The sequence below is a fragment of the Notamacropus eugenii genome, chromosome 2 (genome assembly GCF_028372415.1).
Source record: "Notamacropus eugenii isolate mMacEug1 chromosome 2, mMacEug1.pri_v2, whole genome shotgun sequence".
NCBI classification, from domain to species: Eukaryota; Metazoa; Chordata; class Mammalia; order Diprotodontia; family Macropodidae; genus Notamacropus; species Notamacropus eugenii.
In genome coordinates, this window is record NC_092873.1 from 222,371,900 (window position 1) to 222,391,463 (window position 19,564).

Below are 19,564 nucleotides of genomic sequence, written 5' to 3' on the forward strand. Positions count from 1 at the left end.
TATAAGTCATTCTATCACATTGAGTTCCTTAAGTTCATATTCTTATAAAGTGCTAACCTCTAAGGTGTATTATACAATTATTCCTCATAACAATTCCTAGTAACTCAGATGATACACACACACATATTTATCAGCAAGGTATATATCCCAGGAGGCTGAGGTTTCTGTGACAACCTTTCATTTTTTTTCTACAATGTGCAACCCTCTTATTTATAACATTAATCCTTAAGAGATAATCAAAAGGCACACATGAAGGTTAACATTACTCTCACTAATATGACCAAAATGTCTAGATATGTACTTTAAAAATGAGCTCCATAGGCAAAAATGAAAAGGCTAGTTTATTTGTTTGTTTTGAGGAAGAGGCAGGAAGCTCTTCAAAATGCTCATCTAGTAAATTGGTTGAAATGTAGTGAAACCTCATTTATCCAGACTGAGGGGAGTACTTTAGTTACCTGAGTATTCTTTTAACTCAAAATATGCATATATACCCTTTAGTATTAGTAGTTTTCAAAGAGTAATCATATAACAAAATATGCAACATTTGAGCTATACTGAAAATACTCTTTTTAATCTTTCTTTGATGATTTCAAAGGATCTTGCGATATCTCAAAGCCATCGTGATGATCACTGATTATCATTGACAAGTAATGTAAGTCTAGATAAATGAGGTTTTACTATATTTGAACCAATTCACTAGAGGCTTATCTTTAAGATCTCTCCCTTAAAACAAAGTTATAGTCCATTTACTCTGTGTATCTTATATGTCATCATTGTTTCTGTCATGTCCAACTCTTCATGACCCCATTTGGGGTTTTCCTGGCAGAGATACTGGAATGATTTGCCATTTCCTTCTCCAGCTCATTTTACAGATGAGGAAACTGAGGCAAACAGGTTAAGGTTCTTACCCAGGGTCACCCAGCTAGTAAGTGTCTTGAGGCTGGATTTGAACTCAGGAAGAGGATTCTTCTTAACTACAGGCCTGGCACTCTATCCACTATATCACCTAGTTGTCCCCAGGCTTATAAATACCTACATGTTGTTTCCCCACATTCAATTGTGAACTCCTTGAGGGCAGGAATTGTTTCCATCTTTTTTCTTATTCCCCAGTACTTAAGGCACTTAACAAATGCTTGTTGATTGATTGATCAGTTACATTTGAAAATTCACAAAGTCCAGAAATACTTCCAGAGACTTTGAAAAGGGATTGTTAAAGATGAAAACCAGTTTATTTAACAAGTAAATTAAGCAATCTACTAGTGTGATTTATTAAATTTCAACTGTGATGCTCTAATGGTCCACAACCATCCCACGCCAGTTCCTCATACTGATGTATAGGTGACTTTGACTTATCATAAATTAGGTACACAGTATAAATTCCAAGAGCAACTACCAAGCTAACAAGATTTCAGCAGCCAGGCAGTCTGATGTCCATCATCCCAGGACCACCCTCACTCTCTTCTGAAAGGCTCATCACCAGAAGCCTATCACTAGCCATCAGGTGATGGATATTTTGGCCAGAACCACTCATGAAGCTACTCTGGAAAAGGCCAGAGCAACTTATGAAAAAAAAAACAACACTCATCTACTAAGGGCACTGAGGGGTTGCATGCAGTCTGCATTAATAGAGGGAGTATTCACCTAGCGGAAATAACATATCCTTGAAGTCTCTGAAGTAAGCAAGAGGCTCTAATAATGATATACTATTTATGTGAGGGATATAAATAACAGGAAGGGAGAATAAACTCTTCAGGGCAATCCAAGGACAATTCAAAATTACACTGGGAAAGGAAAACTCTGGTTGAATGTTAGGAAATCTTTCATTGTGGAGTCAAAGGGAGCAGAGAAAATCCCACTACTTGAGTCATTCAAAAATCAGGCTATGCAATGAACACTTAGGAATATTGGCAGAAGAGGTCCAGGGAACATACAACTTTAAGAAAAATCCTCTTCCTTTTTTCTGCATGTGGCTGAATACCAAAGAGCGAAAGAAATAATAAGCATATCCACTAACCCTTGCCTGAGAACCTCAACTTGTACAGAAAGCTTAATATGCCACTGATCAATATCTGCTCCATTATTGTGTAACAGTAATGATGAATTATGCTTTTATTTTCAGTTCTATCCATGAAAGAGCAATTTTCCCAATTAGTCATTTAAATAGACCCTGGGGTATGAAAGCTGGAGCATAGAATCTTTTTTTTTTTTTTTTTTACAAACCCTTCTCCTAGAGTTAATGTTCTATTATTTGCTGAGAACAGAGGATGGGAGGGGTTGCTATTTAAGGGAAAAGTTTTCCAGAAACATTAGAAAATGGTATCCATTTTAAGAAACTGATGCTTCAAAAGCTTTTTTTTTAAGCTTTAAAAGAAAATAAAGGACTCTGACTGATAATGGACAAGTAGGATTGACCAAGATGAAACTATGGTGGGAATGAAGGGAAAGGAAGAAGGGTCTCCTCTGAACTTTGAACTTAGCATGAGTTTGTGATTCTGGCTGACATTCAGAAGGATAGTTCTGGCTGGTGCCCAAACAGTAGACTCCTCAGTAATCTTTCTGAGCATGAAATCTGGCATGCAAGGCAGGTCACCCAAAGGCCGATCAGGACCATTTGCATCAGTTACCTCTACCTACATGGATTAAAAAATCTCCATCACTGGGCACACTTGGTGTGTCTTATTTTTTATTAAGACATATATGACTGCCTTTGCTGCACCTGAAGAAGGTTGTGATATTCCTTCAAATGGATCCTTGAATCAGAGTATGTGTACACATGGATCAAAAATGTTCCAGACAAGCATAACTACGTATAGTACACATTGTTAGAGTTAGCATTCAGGGAATGTTATTCATTTTATGGTCAACATTTATTGAATACTCAAGCAAAAAGTATATTTATTCATCCAACAAGCTAAAGAAACTAAAACTTGGCCAAGTTTGTGGGTTTTTTTAATTTTTAATTTAACAACTAAATTTTATTTAAATTTAGATACATTTCTACTGTGACTATTCTCTGTTATCAGTCATTCTCAGTTACAGATCTAGGACATTATCATGGACAGTCTGACCCTTCCCTTTCATTAACTCAACAAAATTTTAGGTTAGCCTTCAAGGTACCATAGTCAATTAGTCAACAAGCCTTTAGTGCTTATCTTGTAGCAAGCACTGTGCTAAGCACAAGCCATATATGAAAGGCAACTCCTCCCCCCCAAAAAAACAAAAGTGAATCTCCTGTTCTCAAAGAACTTACAATCTAATGGAAGAGATAACATGTAAATAAATAAAATACATAGAGATTGAAGGCAAGCTTTAAGGAAAAGGCTCCAGTACCTAGGGAAAAACAAGAAAGATCTCCTTCTCTTCTGAAGTGTTTGGTGTTTGAAATGAGTCTTGAAGGAAGCCAGGAAAGCCAAGAGGTAGAGGTGAGAGGAAAGAGCATTTTGGGTATGTGGGATAGTCAGTAGAAAGGCATGGAGATGAGAGAATGAACGACATCTCCTCCTCACCACACCCTCCAGCAAAAACATCCGGCTACCTGAATGCTCCTTCCCAAACACTGTTCCTACCAGAAGTGGGAAGAGAGGACACTGGAAAATTATCAGGGTAAACATTTCATGCTGTATGGTATTCCTACCTATCATCCCTCAAAATTCCCCTCCTTTGATGATGTCTTGCTTTTGTATTCTTTGTGCAGTTAGCAAAGGTTATATATTTGTTTAGTGCATTTTTTTTCTACCCTAAATGTTATTTGCTTTGATTCTACCACCTCTTCCCTATCTACTTATAAATTTCTGGGACAAGAATTAGAGCTTAGTTCCAGAAGTGTGCTGGAACCAGCTTGTGCAGGCTGGTGGGAGCTGATTTCTAAATTTTCAGTACAATCATTTACCTGTGGAACTGGAAAATGCTACAAATTAGGGCTTTATTTGTGGCTGTTCAGCCTTCATTCTCAAAGAGGACCAATGATATCATGAGGGTGATGTCTTGACTTGTATGAATTAGATTGAAGTGAGGCAGAGCCCTGCTCCAAAGTCATCAGCCTCACTCTCTCCTCCGGAGATTGTTTTGCTGATTATCTAGACTTAAGAAAGTGATGAAGGAAATGTGAACAATGGAAATTAAACCCAAAAATGTGTTGTACATACATTTTCTTCTCTAGAGGGCTATTTAAACACTTACCAGCACCCTCCTGCTTAGTTTCCCCTAGGCAATTTTATTAAAGAACAAGGACCAGGTTTTCTATTTCTTAATTCCCCTCCTCCGTATAGTAGATGCTCAGTTAAGATCTATTGGTTGATGAATTGATCCCTAACCCTCACTCCCCACCCCCAAGGAGGCACAGAGCTTGTCCTATAATGATAATGGACTTTTCCTTGGGTAAAACTTGGACAATAACAGGCAGGGCATACATGAGCACAGGCCTCTTATAGTTTTCCTATAGCTTTATTTTATAACTACCAAAATAAAAGTTATTTATTATGCTGTTATAATCTTTGCTAATTAAAATGCTACAATTCAGCATTTTGAAGTGATGAGAATAAGGAGAACCTGGCCAACTAGAAATTAACAAAAGGAAAAGAGAGAGAACTGTAGTACTGTGGAAAGAATGCTGCACCTGGGGTCAGGAGAGACCTGGGTTGGAATCAAGTCTCAGACACTAGCTATGTGACCTTAGACTTGGAGAGTCAGGAAGGCCCAAATATGAATCCTCCTTCAGAAACTTACTCACTGAGTAACTCTAGGAAAGTCTGTGGAACCTCTTCGTGCCTTAGTTTCCTCATTCATAAAATGAAGTTAGACTTGATGTCTTTCTAGGGTCCCTTCAAGCTCAAAACCTAAGGTCCAGTGATATTATTACCTTAGTGTATGAATCTATGAAAAGTTCATAGACCCTTGTCCATGTATCAAATAAAGAAAGCTGGGGGAAATGTGATCACACCTCAAGAACATCTGTTTCATAAGGCTCTGAATTGACTGAGTTGATATGTGCTTCACAGATAAGCATAAAATATTTTTCTATTTTCAAGCCTGCTAGTTACTACATAAAAACAAGTGTCTATAATTCTGCAACCAAACTATAAACTTGTAAAAACAGTTTCATATGAGTGTGATCACTTATACTATTTAAACTATACAAAATAGCTTTCAGGGTAGCTAGGTGGTGTAATGGATAGAGAGCTGAACTTGGAATGAGAAAGACTCATCTTCCTGTGTTCAAATCTGGACTCAGATACTGATTGTGTGACCCTGGGCAAGTCACTTAACCCTGTTTGCCTCAGTTTCTTCATCTACAAAATAAGCTGGAGAAGGAAGTGGAAAACCACTCCAGTTTCTTGCCAAGAAAACCCCCAATGGGGTCATGGAGAGTTGGAAACAACTGAAATGCCTGAACAACTCAAGTAGTTATCAGTGACCGTATATGTGTATCTGTGTGCCGAATATACTTATGCATGTCTTTGTCTCCCCATCTGAACGTTAGCTATTATATTTTTGTCTCCCAAACCCAGCACATAGTAATTTCCTAATAAATACTGGTTGGTTGATCTTCCATTTTCTTATTGCCAAATGATGTAGTTATTAGTTTCCTAACTTCATTATTACATTTAGCAGGAAAAAAATAGGAAAACAGCATATAAAGATTCACTCCCCAAAAAATTAATATAGGGCTAAAACTGACCATTCTCTACCATGATTAACATGAGTTTAATATGAAATCTTCACTTACTGACTTTAAGTCACTTAAAGATTAGCAGACTCTGGATTTCTTTTTGTTTTTTACACTCTAATTTTAAAATTTAAAATTTAAAAATTTAAAAATGAGGATGAGAGAAAAGGTTATTAATATCAAGCACAAATCCAAGATTTTTTCAATCTGTCATCATCATTATTTCCTAATTATCAATGGACACCAGAGGAAAAAAAAATTACATGTTGAATTTTCTTTGTGCGTATAATCCTATTATATATTGGGCTTATGATATGGAAGAATAATTGTATTCTCTACATCTCAATTATGTCAGTTGAATCTCTGGGGTATTTCAGGCATATATATAATATATAATAGATAGATAGATAGATAGATAGATAGATAGATAGATAGATAGATAGATAGATAGATAGATTCTACAATATTTTCACATTATCCTAGGATTTAATCAGACTGATTTGACTCACATAAAATATTCTAGCTGCCAATTTCCTATCCATAGGCATAGATATAAAATAAAATTCCTTAAGAAATCATTAAACATTACTAAGAATGTCAACACAAACAGACAAAACTAGTTCCTAAGGAGCCGCAACATAGCCTGAGAATGCAAGGGCTGTAGGTTAGGTCTCTGTCTTCCCTATCTGCCTCCAAAAATTCCACTAATTCAAAAAAAATATTTGGAAAATAATATTTATGAATTTCTGGAACTCTGGTAATAACCTTCATTCACAAATCTCTATATGACTACACTAAATTCACCAGGGCTACTCAGGCACAAATAAAACCCAAGCAGCCTTCTGTACTAGAAGAGAGATGGGTGAGTATAACATCAGTTTATTTTTACATTTAATAAGGGTTAGCTAACAGGACTGATCAGAAAAGGGGCCTGAAATTTCTGGTCAAGCCATTACCAATAGATATAAAGAGATATAAACCCATTACTTGTTCTAAAGTTGCCATTTACATTCACTCTAGAAAGAAGAAACAGTCTTATATAGTAGTGAAAGAAACGGCTCTCAAGTCACAAGACCTGAGTTCCACTAAGTAAGCCCCTAAGCAAGAGGCTTACTTACTGCCTGTGAGATCTTGGGCAAGTCATTTGACTTCCTTAACCCTTAGGTTCTTCATCTATAAAATTAGAGGATTGGACTATATGGCCTACAAGCTCTGTCCCTTCCAGCCAGCTAGATGATGGCGTACCAGATACAGAGTACTGGACCTGAAGTCAAAACAGCCATAGACACGTAGTAACTTTGTGCAAGTCACTTAACTGTTTCCTCAACTGTAAAATGAGGATAATAGGACCTACCTCCCAAGGTTGTTGTGAGGATTAAATGAAATATCTGTAAAGCACTAATTAACACAGTGCCTGGCACATAGGGGATGCTAGATAAGTTCTAGCATTGGTTGTTATTATTCCAGTTGCAGGTCTATGGTCAGTAAATTCTACAACCACTAAATTCAGAAAAGAACATGTATACTGAGTTCTCCAAAGGTAGGCAGCCACTCCTCAGGGTAGTATTATACATCTCTGTAGAAATTATTATATTAACAAGTAACTGGAGAATTTGTTGTTTAGGCTGAAATGTTGTAGCATAAAATAAGGAATGAGAGGAATTTTTTTTTTCTTTTATATACATACTAAGAACTATGGAGTTAATATACTAAGGACTTAACCTCTAGAGACCTGGGATCAAATGAGGGATTGGTCAAATCAATTTGCTGACCACAAACTATTGTCCCCAAGTTACACGAAAAAGCAAATCCAGCTATATTTGGGGTTTACTAAATACCTCAAACTTTCAAAAATATGGGATTCAATAAAACCACATCATGCCTGGCATGTATTTTTTTATTCAGAACCAAGGAAATTTGATCTGCTTTTTCCTAATTCATTTAAATGTTCATTCAGAATAGGATTATCCACAAGTTTTCAATTGCCCAGATGACTTTTTGAGGTCTCTTCTCTAAGCCCCTTTTTCCTCCTTTGCAAGAAGGAAATCAGGTTTTTCAAACTATAAATGAATTCAACCTCCAAATGGGTTTGAATTGGGTTAGGGATTCAGAATCTGCAAGTTTTATAGTAGACATTCACCCACTGGTAGTGGCACCAATTATATAAGAAATATCAAAATAGAACCAGTGCTTTTCACTTAGTGGGGCATATTGATCAGGTAGGTAAGAACTGGTCCCTATTTACTACTTCTGAAACATTTTGTTTAGTTCTGATAGCTCCTATGGATAGCAATACCTAGTATCATACCTGGCATGTAAAGATTAATAAACAGTGGTTAGCTTGTTGACTGACAGATTACTCAAGTGATCTGAGAAAGGATCTCTTCTGTGTTATTTTTCCCTGGGCCTCAATCCAGTTCATACTGTTTTTCTCTTCATTGTCATGAAGATTTTTCTTTTAAACCTGGCTATTAGAAATGTTTTAACATATTAAATTGTAGATCTAGAGAAATAATATTTTTTAACCTGCCTTTAAAATAGACCTCTTCCTCCCACTCTGTGGCAATATTAGAGCTGAGCTCTTCTCCAAGTGACATCTGTCAAGGAGTCGTGAGTGTCTTCTCTGTTTTGAAAAGCTAATAACATATGACTTTAATAAGAGTCTTTTTAAGTTCTGAAACTTACAGGGTTGAAATGCAACTTTGCAGCTTCCTGAGATTTAGCTTGATTTTCTAGGTTCAAATTAAATTCTTTATTTTTTGTTTATAACTGATTTTCTTATTTTTCTTTTTATACTCACTAAATGTGTCATATCCCTTAAATTTTATAAACATTTTCAACTTTATATCTTGGTTCAATATTTTAGGAGTTAAAGGTCATCATACTGACTTTGTTATATATTTCTAAAGCATATGATTTAGCAAAAAAAATGCTCTCATGTTTGGAGGTGTGACTTATGAGATTAAATCTGTGATGGCTGTTAAACACTTGGTCTTTCCTGCCCTGTCTTTCTCTATTTGTCTGACTACTAGAAAAAGGACAAAAAGATGGAAGGAGTAGAGAGAGAAACAAATGAAGACAAAAATTCATGTCTAATGGTGATCTCTAAGTAGCTAAAATGCTCTGGCAGTGGGCAGCTAGATGGTGCAGTGGATGCAGGGGTGGAGTATCTGCAGCCTCAAGGCCACATGTGGCCCTCTAGGTCCTCAGATGAGGCCCTTTTGACTGAATCCAAACTTCAGAGAACAAATCCCTTTAATAAAAGGATTGGTTCTGTAAAATTTGGACTCAGGGATAGGCCGTGCTAATATAATAAAAATGACAATTCTACCCAAATTAATATACTTATTTAGTGCCATACCAATTAAACTATCAGACAATTACTTTCTAGAGCTGGACAAAATAATATCAAAATTCATTTGGTAAAACAAAAGGTCCAGAATATCAAAGGGACTAATGAAAAGAAATGCTTGGGAAGGTGGCCTAGCGCTACCAGACCTCAAACTGTACTATAAAGCAGCAATTATCAAAACCACTTGGTATTGGCTAAGAAACAGAGAGGTAGACAAGTGGAATAGACTTGGCACTCAAGATGCAGTAGGCAAGGAATATAGCAACCTTCTGTTTGATAAACCCAAGGACCCCAGCTTCTGGGATAAGAACTCATTGTTTGACAAAAATTGCTGGGAAAACTGGATAACAGTGTGGCGGAAATTAGGCATAGACCCATCCCTGACACCGTACACAAGAATAAAGTCCAAATGGGTACATGATTTAGGTATAAAGATTGATACCATGAATAAACTGAAGAAGCAAGGAATAGTGTATTTATCAGATCTATGGAGAAGGGAAGAATTCTTTACTAAAGGAGAGATAGAATGCATTATGAAATGCAAAATGGATAACTTTGATTACATTAAACTGAGAAGTTTTTGCACAACCAAACCCAATGCAACCAAAATCCGGAGGGATGTAGTAAATTGGGAAAGAATTTTTACAGCTAAGCTCGGGGATAAAGGCCTCATTTCTAGAATATATAGAGAACTGATCCAAATGTATAATCATACAAGTCATTCCCCAATTGATAAATGGTCAAAGGATATGAACAGGCAATTTTCAGAGGAAGAGGTTAAGGCTATCTATAATCATATGAAAAAATGCTCTAAATCACTATTGGTTAGAGAGATGCAAATCAAAACAACTCTGAGGTACCACATCACACCTATAAGATTGGCAAACATGACAGAACAAGAAAATGATAAATGCTGGAGAGGATGTGGGAAAGTTGGAACACTAATTCATTGTTGGTGGAGCTGCGAGCACATCCAACCATTCTGGAGAGCAATTTGGAACTATGCCCAAAGGGCTGCAAAAATGTGCATACCCTTTGACCCAGCAATATCGCTACTAGGACTATATCCCCAAGAGATCATAAAAATGGGAAAGGGTCCCACATGTACAAAAATATTTATAGCAGCACTCTATGTAGTTGCCAAAAACTGGAAGTCAAGGGGATGTCCATCAATTGGGGAATGGCTGAATAAATTATGGTATATGAATGTAATGGAGTACTATTGTGCCATAAGAAATGATGAACAAGAAGACTTCAGAGAGGCCTGGAAGGACTTATATGACCTGATGCTGAGTGAAAGGAGCAGAACCAGGAGAACTTTATGCACAGCAACAACCACAGTGTGTGAGAGTTTTTTCTGGTAGACTTAGATTTTTGTAATAACACAAGAACTTCTTACCAAAAAAAAAAAAAAAATCCCAATGGAGGATCTCAAGGCAAAATGCCTGCCACACTCAGAGAGAGAAATATGGAAGTCACTCACATATTGTAGCAGATCATGTTTGTGTATGTGTATGTGTTTGTGTATCATGTTCTGATTTGTTATACGATTTCTTTCATTTATCTTAGTCTGACTACATAGCATGACTATAGTGAAAATATACTCAATAGGAAAGTGTATGTAGAATCTATACAGAATTGTATGCAGTCGTGGGGAGGGAGGGGGGGAGTGGGGGCTAGGTGGGGGGGATAAAATCACAATTGTATGGCAGTGATTGTTAAACATTACAAAATAAAAAAAAAAAAATTGGACTCAGGCAAAATACCATACCCAAGGACCTAGAAGGTCACATGTTGACCTCAAGATTTCAGGTTCCCCACCACTGGTAGAGCATGGGTCTTGGAATCAGAAAGACTCATCTTCCTGAATTCAAATCTGGCCTCAGTTTCTTACATCTGGGTGACCCTGGACAAGTCACTTCATCCTTGTTTGCCTCAGTTTTCTCATCTATAAAATGAGCTGGAGAAGGAAATAACAAATTGCTCCAGTATCTTTGCCAAGAAAACCCCAAATGAGGTCACGAAGAGTCAGACACGACTAAAAACAATTGAACAAGTTTTATGAATAAAAGAAGACTTCATAGACCAGTGGAAATTAAATGTCTGAAAAATTCAGGTACTAAGCTACTGCAGCCAAGACTAGAGTAGGATTTGTGAGAAAGGACAAGAAAATGAATCTTTTGTATTTAATAAGATGAAATCTTTTAAATTTAATAAGACAGTGACAAGACTAACCGTGTACCTTGTCAACTAAAATAATTAAAAATAAGTTTTACAATTCATAGGGATTTTTTTCTTATTTTTTTTACATATTTTCTACATTTTTCTTATTGATCAGAATTCTGAAATAACCTACTTAAGATGACTTCTTACTAAACTATGCCCCCACATTTGACCATTCAGATCTTGAAATCCATAAAGGTATTTTTAAAAGAATTTTAAATGTATTAGAAAACTTCCTTAGCTCCTCTACCAGAGTCCTGTACCTACAGTTTGAGTAAGTTCACAGGAAAGAGACAGGGATTTATGAAAAAACTGAAAGCTTCCATTACATTCCACCCTGAAAAGACATTTAACTTTCTCTGGCAGAGAATAGGTCGCTTTAAAGGTGCATGTTAGAGAAAGAAAGTAGCCACCTGTTCTTCCCAGGGAACAGTATTCCTTTAGTTGACAGTGGGCATTGAGACTCGGATTAGGAAGCTTAAAATGACAATTACCAGTGTCTAAAATATATTGTTATTGAGTCGCCTAGCACTACATGTAAATAGATTCTTATTTTTAAATGCCATTTGATAATGAGAATTTCACAACCAAAGAATGTTCCCTTTTTTCCTGCCTCTTTTTAGCAGGTTACCTGAAGACTTCATCAATCTCAGATCTGTCCATTTTTGCATCCATTCACCCTTGCCAGACTCATTCCAACAATTGTTTGATGTAACAATTACCCAAGGATGGAAAGTATTTTCATGCATTATTAAAACCATCTGGTCATATTCACTCTCCAAAGACATTTGATGTTAAATTCCATAGGTCAGCTGGAGTCTGAACCGACAACCTAACCTTTGCAGCTCTGTCCTCAGTGGTCCCTTAGCAACTCCAGAGCCAGTTATTAACCATTTCACTTTGGAGAGAACTCCTCACATGGTGAGACAACTGATCACGAATAGCCCATTATCCACATCCCTGTAGGGTTTTTGTCGACTCTTACTTGTACACTTTTTCATCTCACTGAGGTTTCTTTTCCTTTATGATGAGAACTTCCACCAAGAAGGTGTGCAAAGTGAAAATAATTTTTATTAACATTCCTTGCCGTCAAGCCAAAGCAAACTTGTGAAATTTATAAATTACTATACTGTAAGGTGCCAAGATAAATTCTGTAATGCTAAAGTTAGTATCTAAATGTGCCAGAAAAGTGTTTACATGTACATATTTGCGATATTCATAAAAATCTTTTTTTTAAAATGTGAGCAGAATGTCAGTTTCACAGCTAGGCTCATTGCCATTCATATGAATATAGAAACAGTCAATAAAGCATGCTGATGCCTCATTTTCTACAACTATTCCAGTTGAAATTTGGCAGAGAGACAGCCAACTCAGTCCTACTCTCAGCATATATAGGTAAAAGACAAGCTTGTCTTGGAGTCAAAAGACCTACGACTCAGAGTCTTATTTTTCATCTGACCCTTGGTAATTCATTTAAACTCTCTGGGTCTCAGTTTCTTTATTTGTAAGATAGGATTATTAACATTTGCACCACCTACCTCAGGGTTGTTGTGAGAAAAACATTTTGCAAACCTTAAAGCACACTAGAAATAAATAGTAAAATTTAATAAAAGATTATTATATATAATTATTATACACAAATAGTATATAACATTATTTACAAGGTATAGTATTTATTACATAGGTTTTTTTAAAGTAAACAGTTTGAAATGGAAATTTATTTTATATTAAATCCTCTTTCTATGCTCTTACTATGTACATGGAAATGCTTTATTCCCCTCATTTTATATTTAAGTTTAAAATGAATAATTTTTTTAAAATAAAGTAACATTATCTTATGTAAATGTGTGTTAAAATCCACTCATCATTAGATATAAAAACATATTCAAAATCACTTCACTTCACAAATTTCAGGTCAGATACTTTTTCTTGTTGATTCTCAAGGGAAAAAAAACTTGTTTGGTATATCAGCCTACCCATCACATCTATCTTCCTCTTATAAGAGATACTATGACAAATTCAAGGCAGCATATCATCACATCTCTGATTGTACAGTATTTTGCCCAAGTATTATACCTGGGGAAGCTAGTGGCACAGTAGATAGACTACTGACCCTGGAGTTCGGAAGACCTGAGTTCAATTCCAGTCTCAGACACTTCCTAGCTATGCGACCCTGGGCAAGTCACTTAACCTCTGATTGCCTAACAAGATGAATCCACTGGTGAAAGAAAATGGCAAACTACTCCAATATATTTGCCAAGAAAACCCCACAAAAGGGGTCATGAAGAATTGGACACAACTGAACAACAAGTATACCTACTCAGTGAGCATTCACACAAATCATATTCATGAGGTCAAACTCTCTAGAGGTCTAATCGCCTCTTTTGTACAGTTTAGCATTTTACTATATCAGGATGTTTTAGTGAGAATATGAAGTAGTGTCTAGCCCACTAATTATATATGTGTATATATATATATATATATATATATATATATATATATATATATATATATATATATATATATATGCTATTTCTTCATCCAAATTTAAATTCCTCTTGAGCAGATATCCTGTATAATGTTTAAATTATAGAATGTTAATTACTGAACAGAGTCTTAGAAATCATTAGTCCACCTGCCTCCTTTTGCATATGAGGGAACTAAGAACAGAAAAGTGATGTGACTTGTCTAAGGTCACATAGTAAGTCTGAGACTAAAGCTAAGGCTTCTTGACTCTTAGTTCTGGCTTTTCTCACCTCACCATTGCCTCCTGTACTCCACAGTCCCTGTCACAGGACTGGGCACAAAATAAGATGATAAAGTTAGAACTGGATAAGATCAGCAGTCAAAGGATATGATTAGGAAGTTTTTTTTTCCCTGAGGAAGAAATCTAAGCTATCAATAGCTATATGGGGAAAATGTTCTAAATTACTGGTAATTAGAGAAATATAAATTAAAATAACCCTGAGGTGTGCCACCTCACATGCATCAGATTGACCAAGTTGGCCAAAAAGAAAAATGACACATGCTGGAGGGACTGTGAGAAAAGTTACTTTAATGCATTGTTGGTGGAGTTGTGAACTAATCCAGTCATTTTGGAAAGCAATTTGGAACCATGCCCAAATTATTAAACTGCATACCCTTTGACCAAATGATACCACTATTAGGTCTATATCTCAAATAGATCAAAGAATGATGCAAAAGACCTGTATGTACAAAAATTACTTATATCAGCTATATTTGTGGTGTTAAAGAATTGGAAATCAAGGGGATGCTCATCAATTGGACCATGACTGAATACGTTATGACAAATGACTGTGATGTAAAACTATTGTGCTATAAGAAATGATGAAGGGGGGATAATTTCAGAAAAACCTGGGAAGACTTATAGGAACTGATGCAAAATGAAGTGAGTAAAAAACCAAGAGAGCAATTCATATAATAAATCCAATATTGTAAAGATAATCAATTTTGAAAGATTTGGGAACTCTGATTAGCACACAGTTCCAAAAGATTCATGATAAAAACATGATATCCACTTCCAGAGAGAGAGCTAATGGACTCAGAGTGAAGATTGAAAGCAATAGGTTTTGTTTTTCTTACCCTCTCAATGAGTAGGGGAGAGAGACAAGGAGGAAGGAGGGAAAAATGTAAGAACTGGAAATAAAATTATGATAAAAAAAATTTTTTAAGAGTTAGATGGTACCCAAGAAAGCATCTGGCCTGAAGCTTTCGTTTTACAGGTAGGGACACTAAGGCACTGGTATGGACACTGAATGAATTGACTAAGGTCATATCAGTAGTTAATAGAAGGGCTCAATTTTTAACCCAAGTCTTTTGACTCTCCTCTGTATCATACTATTGACTGGTAACTAGAATTTTATTCAATAAGTGCATTAATATTATTTTGTTGAATTGAGGCAGGTAGATGGCATAGTAGAGTACTGGTCCTGGAGTCAGAAATATCTGAGTTCAAATCTAGTCTCAGATACTAGCTACGTAACCCTGGACAAGTCACCTTAAAAAAATCTTTGTGTCTCAGTTTCTTCAACTGTAAAATGGAGATAATAATAGAACCCACCTCCAAAGTCACTGTAAGGATCAAATGATGTATAGATAAAGCACTTAGCACAGTGTTTGGCACATAGTAGACACTCAATAAATTGTTTTCTCTCTTCCTTCCCTTTCTTCTTTCCTTCCTTATTAAATACTCTGCCCACCACCTTTAAAAAAATGTAGCGAGAGAGTATTGATTTAGGCCCAATCATATCTCTTAACTTTGGCACTCTAAGCCCTATTATTTGCATAGATGATTCTAAGGCATTACTTCTGAATGAACTTCACTATAATCAGATAATGACATAGTCAGCTATTAGCATACACATATGAGAATAGTCATGGTTAGACTTGGCCATTGGGAATACTTACTTAGAATGATCTATGATTTCCTGGGTATGGATATTCCCTCTTAGTCATTCAAACCACAGCTCTATTCTGCCTTATCTTTCCTATGTAACTCTTCTACATTTTACCATAAATCTCCCATGTCCTGGATTTTCTCAGACAATCTCAATTTCAGTCAAATAAACTATACTCCTTATCAGGTACATCTTTGGTAAAAACACATGTCCCAGTTTGGGGTTCAGAAAACATGGCCATTGCTACCTTGAATGATCTCTCCCACATGCTGAAAGCCCTTCTCTTGTTCTCATATAATGAGGATATTAATAAGCCACTTGTGTTGTCCACCTGGGGTCAAAGTCTCTGGTCTACCTTGTTCAAGTCACTTCCTTAGTAGTCACTATAAGAATTAATTTTACTTCATCATTTTTCTTTGTTAAAAGAGAAGGTTCTATTGGTGGGAATGGAGTTATTGGGAAATGATAGTGGGTATAAAAAATAGATGTTAATGAGCTAAGAAAGTAAGAGTAAGTATTATATAAGCTCCTTGAGAGAAGGGCCTGTTTAATTTTTGTCTTTTATCCCCAGCATGTGACACAGTACCCTTCACCCAGTAGACAATAAGTGTCTATTGAACTGACTTCAAGCTAAGTATGGATCAGCGATGTGTACGATATGGAATGTCATTTATCACTTCATTAATACTGTAGGAGTATAGTGTCCAGAACAAAAGAAGCTATAGGTCCACTCAACTCTGTCCTCGTCAAACTAAACCTGGAATATTGCGTCCAGTTGCAAAATTTGGAGAAAGGTAATATTAGTATGTCCAGAGAAGGGGAAACCAGAATTATCAAAAGACTTCATATAGGCTATATAGAGATTCCTTGAAAGAACTGGGGATGTTTAGCCTAGAAGTGGGTGTACTTTGGAGTGCAAGTGAATTGTGGATGACAGTCATCTTTCAGATACTGAAAGGGTTGTCAAATTGGAATAGGAATTAGAATGATTCTGCTTGGCCCTAGAAGACAAAATTGAGACCAGTAGGTAGAAGTTATAGGAAAGTCAGATTTTGGCTCAATATAAGAAAACTTCCTAATAATTAGAGCTGTTCACAAATAGAACAGGCTTCCTGGAAAGGTAATAAGTTTCCTGTCACTGGTGATCTTCCAGAAGAGGCTGGATGACCTTTATTGGGAGTGCTATAAAGGGTATTCATACTTGGGCAGGGAAAGCGGGGGAGGGGGAGTTGAGGGAGGAGGGAGGTTGGATTGAACTAGGTGACCTCCAAATTCCCTTCTATCTCTGAAATTCTATGAAAATTCAAAAAGAATTTATCCTCCTTTGAATATTCTGCTTTATACCATCTTTGCATCACTTTTGAGATTTGATTGGATGCTTCTGTTTCTATCATATACAATATTAAAAGAGAATTATTGATATCTCTTACAACTATTTAACTATAGTCATTATCCAAGGAAACTACAGATCATTTCCTTGGCATACATTAAACACACTGGAAATTTTCTTTGAGTTCATCAGAATAGAGGATTTTTCCAGGAAATCAAAAGTATTTTATAGGATTTAGAAAGTAGCACATTATCCTGTTAGTACGTCTGTCTCTCTGTGTCTCTCTATCTCTCTGTCTCTGTCTCTCTGTAAGATGTATGCATGTGTACATGTGTGTTCCCCCCTAAATTATCTAGCATTGGGTTTTCCATCTCTCTTTCCATGAGTAGTCTAAGGAAGCTTTACTATTTCTAGCTGTTCGTTATCACTGGGGCAAGAAGTATATATACATACATATATACACACACACATATATATACATATATACATACATATACATGTGTGTATATATACATATACATACATGAAGATTTTTTCATCTCTTTCTTCTTGGTTTCCTTGTATCCAAACTACTGTCCTGTCATTATAAATAGGAAATTTGATCAAACAAAAATTTCAATTATCCTTGAATCGGGACATGAAAGAAGCAAAGAGTTATAGGAAGCATGCTTCATATTCAAAGCTGAGCATATCACACCACGCCTGGAGTCAAGAAGACTTAAGTTCAAATCTGACCTCAGACACTTACTAGCTGTGTAACCCTGGGCAAGTCACTTAACCCTATTTGCCATGATTTTGTCATCTGTAAAATTAGCTGGAAAAGCAAATCATTCTACCATCTCTGCCAAGAAAACCCCAGTGAGGTCATGAAGAATCAGACACGACTGAAAATGACTAAATGCAACAACGAGCCTGTTTTTCATCAGAGTGGTGCTACAAGAAAACATTATACCTGGATGAATTTATATCATTTTACCCAGTGAACTATACTAAGTTTTCAGGAAATCTTTGAGATCATTTGGTATAGTTTTAAATGAGTAGAAAAAACAAATCCTTTTCCTTTTAGTTTCTTAACTTCTCAGTTTGCAAAAGGGATGGTTATCTGCATTGGTACAGGAAGTTTCCTCATTGGGATTTAACAACTATGCCAAGATTATACTAACATAATCACAGGAGGTCAAGCTTTTCTCTCCCTCCCCCCCAAAAAATCCTACAGCTTTTGTATTTGTATAAGTAGTGATAATTTGTAAGAATAGCCTTATATTCCTATGTTGGTCATTACAGTTCCCTCTCTGATCTCTTTTCATAGATGCAGCACACTCAGGGGAAATTGGTACCAAGAAGAAAGTCAAAAGACTGTTGAGCTTTCAAAGATATTTCCATGCATCCCGGCTACTCCGAGGAGCTATACCTCCATCCCCTCTCCACTTCCTGGATGAAGACTATTTGGGCCAGGCAAGGGTAGGAAGCCTTTCTCTCTTGACCTTTCTCAGAAGTATAATGGGCTGGTACTCTTTCTTAACTTACTATTCTAAAATACAACAGTCAGAGGAGCACTGAAATATTTTTTCCCTGAGGATCCCTAATATTTTCCCCTGTAACAACTCTTTGCTCAAAGCCCAGATTTATCTATACAGCACAAAGTGGAATGGACAGTTGGCAATTATCAAGTGAATTTTGATTCACCAAATGTTTTTGCCACGATGAGTTATCCAGCCAGATTTTCTACCCTCAGATTAACCCAGTAAATCCTCTACTCCATTTTGTATTATAAATATAACCTAAATAAGGAAGGGCAATTTCTTGCAAATGAACTGAATTCAAATCCCTTCTAACATAACTCTCCAAATATTACTGACTGGAGTTCTGTAAGAAGTTCAGAAAAGTTTCTCCTAGTAGTTCATAAAAACTTCTACAATACCTGGTACAATACCTACAATACTGGGAGAACAAACTTGTTTGTAGCAATCCCTACCCCGCTCCCCACCCCAATAGATATATTGATAGATGAATTGATAAATTTTTACTTTCTACATATTTTGCCTATATATATATATATATATATATATATATATACATACAGAGAGAGAGAGAGAGAGAGAGAGAAAGAGAGAGAGAGAGAGAGAAAGATGTTGTTTCTCCAGTAAAAAGTTCCTTGCTGTCAGGGATTCTTTCATTATTTTTCTTTTGTTCCTGGCACCTAGTAAATATTTAATAAATGCTTCTCAAATAGGCTTGAGTAGAAAAAAGAAGTTTGGCAATATGATGTCATAATAAAAGTTCCCATTTGATTGAGGTTTGTCAACTGAGACACATCACATAAATGTAAGCTTTTATTATCAGTCCTATTTATTTGTGTTTTGAGTCGTTCCAAGGGGTGATGATTTCTAATCTTAAAATGCAGTAAGTTGAATTAACAACGAGTTAAAACAAGGAGGGGAAATGGAAATAGATTACTCTTCAGGTCCTTCAGAGTCAAGGTTTCAAAGTATTCTTTGTTTTCCTTGAAATATTATAAATTCCTGGAACATCAAAAATTCCATTTTCAGATTAATACATTTCAAAGCAAAATAAAT

At 36.1% G+C, this 19,564-nt stretch overlaps 1 protein-coding gene and 1 long non-coding RNA gene across 4 annotated transcripts in view; both read left to right on the forward strand.

Annotated features, from left to right (window-relative positions):
• The window catches only part of LOC140522346 (uncharacterized), a 40,335-nt gene extending 23,890 nt beyond the window's left edge, over positions 1-16,445 (forward strand). The window contains exon 3 of the long non-coding RNA XR_011973304.1: positions 16,230-16,445. This is a non-coding gene — a long non-coding RNA (uncharacterized lncRNA). The remainder of the gene's footprint in view (positions 1-16,229) is intronic.
• PDE7B (phosphodiesterase 7B) overlaps positions 1-19,564 on the forward strand; it is a 453,333-nt gene that overhangs the window by 377,109 nt on the left and 56,660 nt on the right. For all 3 annotated transcript variants that reach the window (XM_072637668.1, XM_072637669.1, XM_072637666.1), the window contains one exon: positions 18,298-18,449. In XM_072637668.1, coding sequence (XP_072493769.1) covers positions 18,298-18,449 — 152 coding nt within the window. The remainder of the gene's footprint in view (positions 1-18,297; positions 18,450-19,564) is intronic.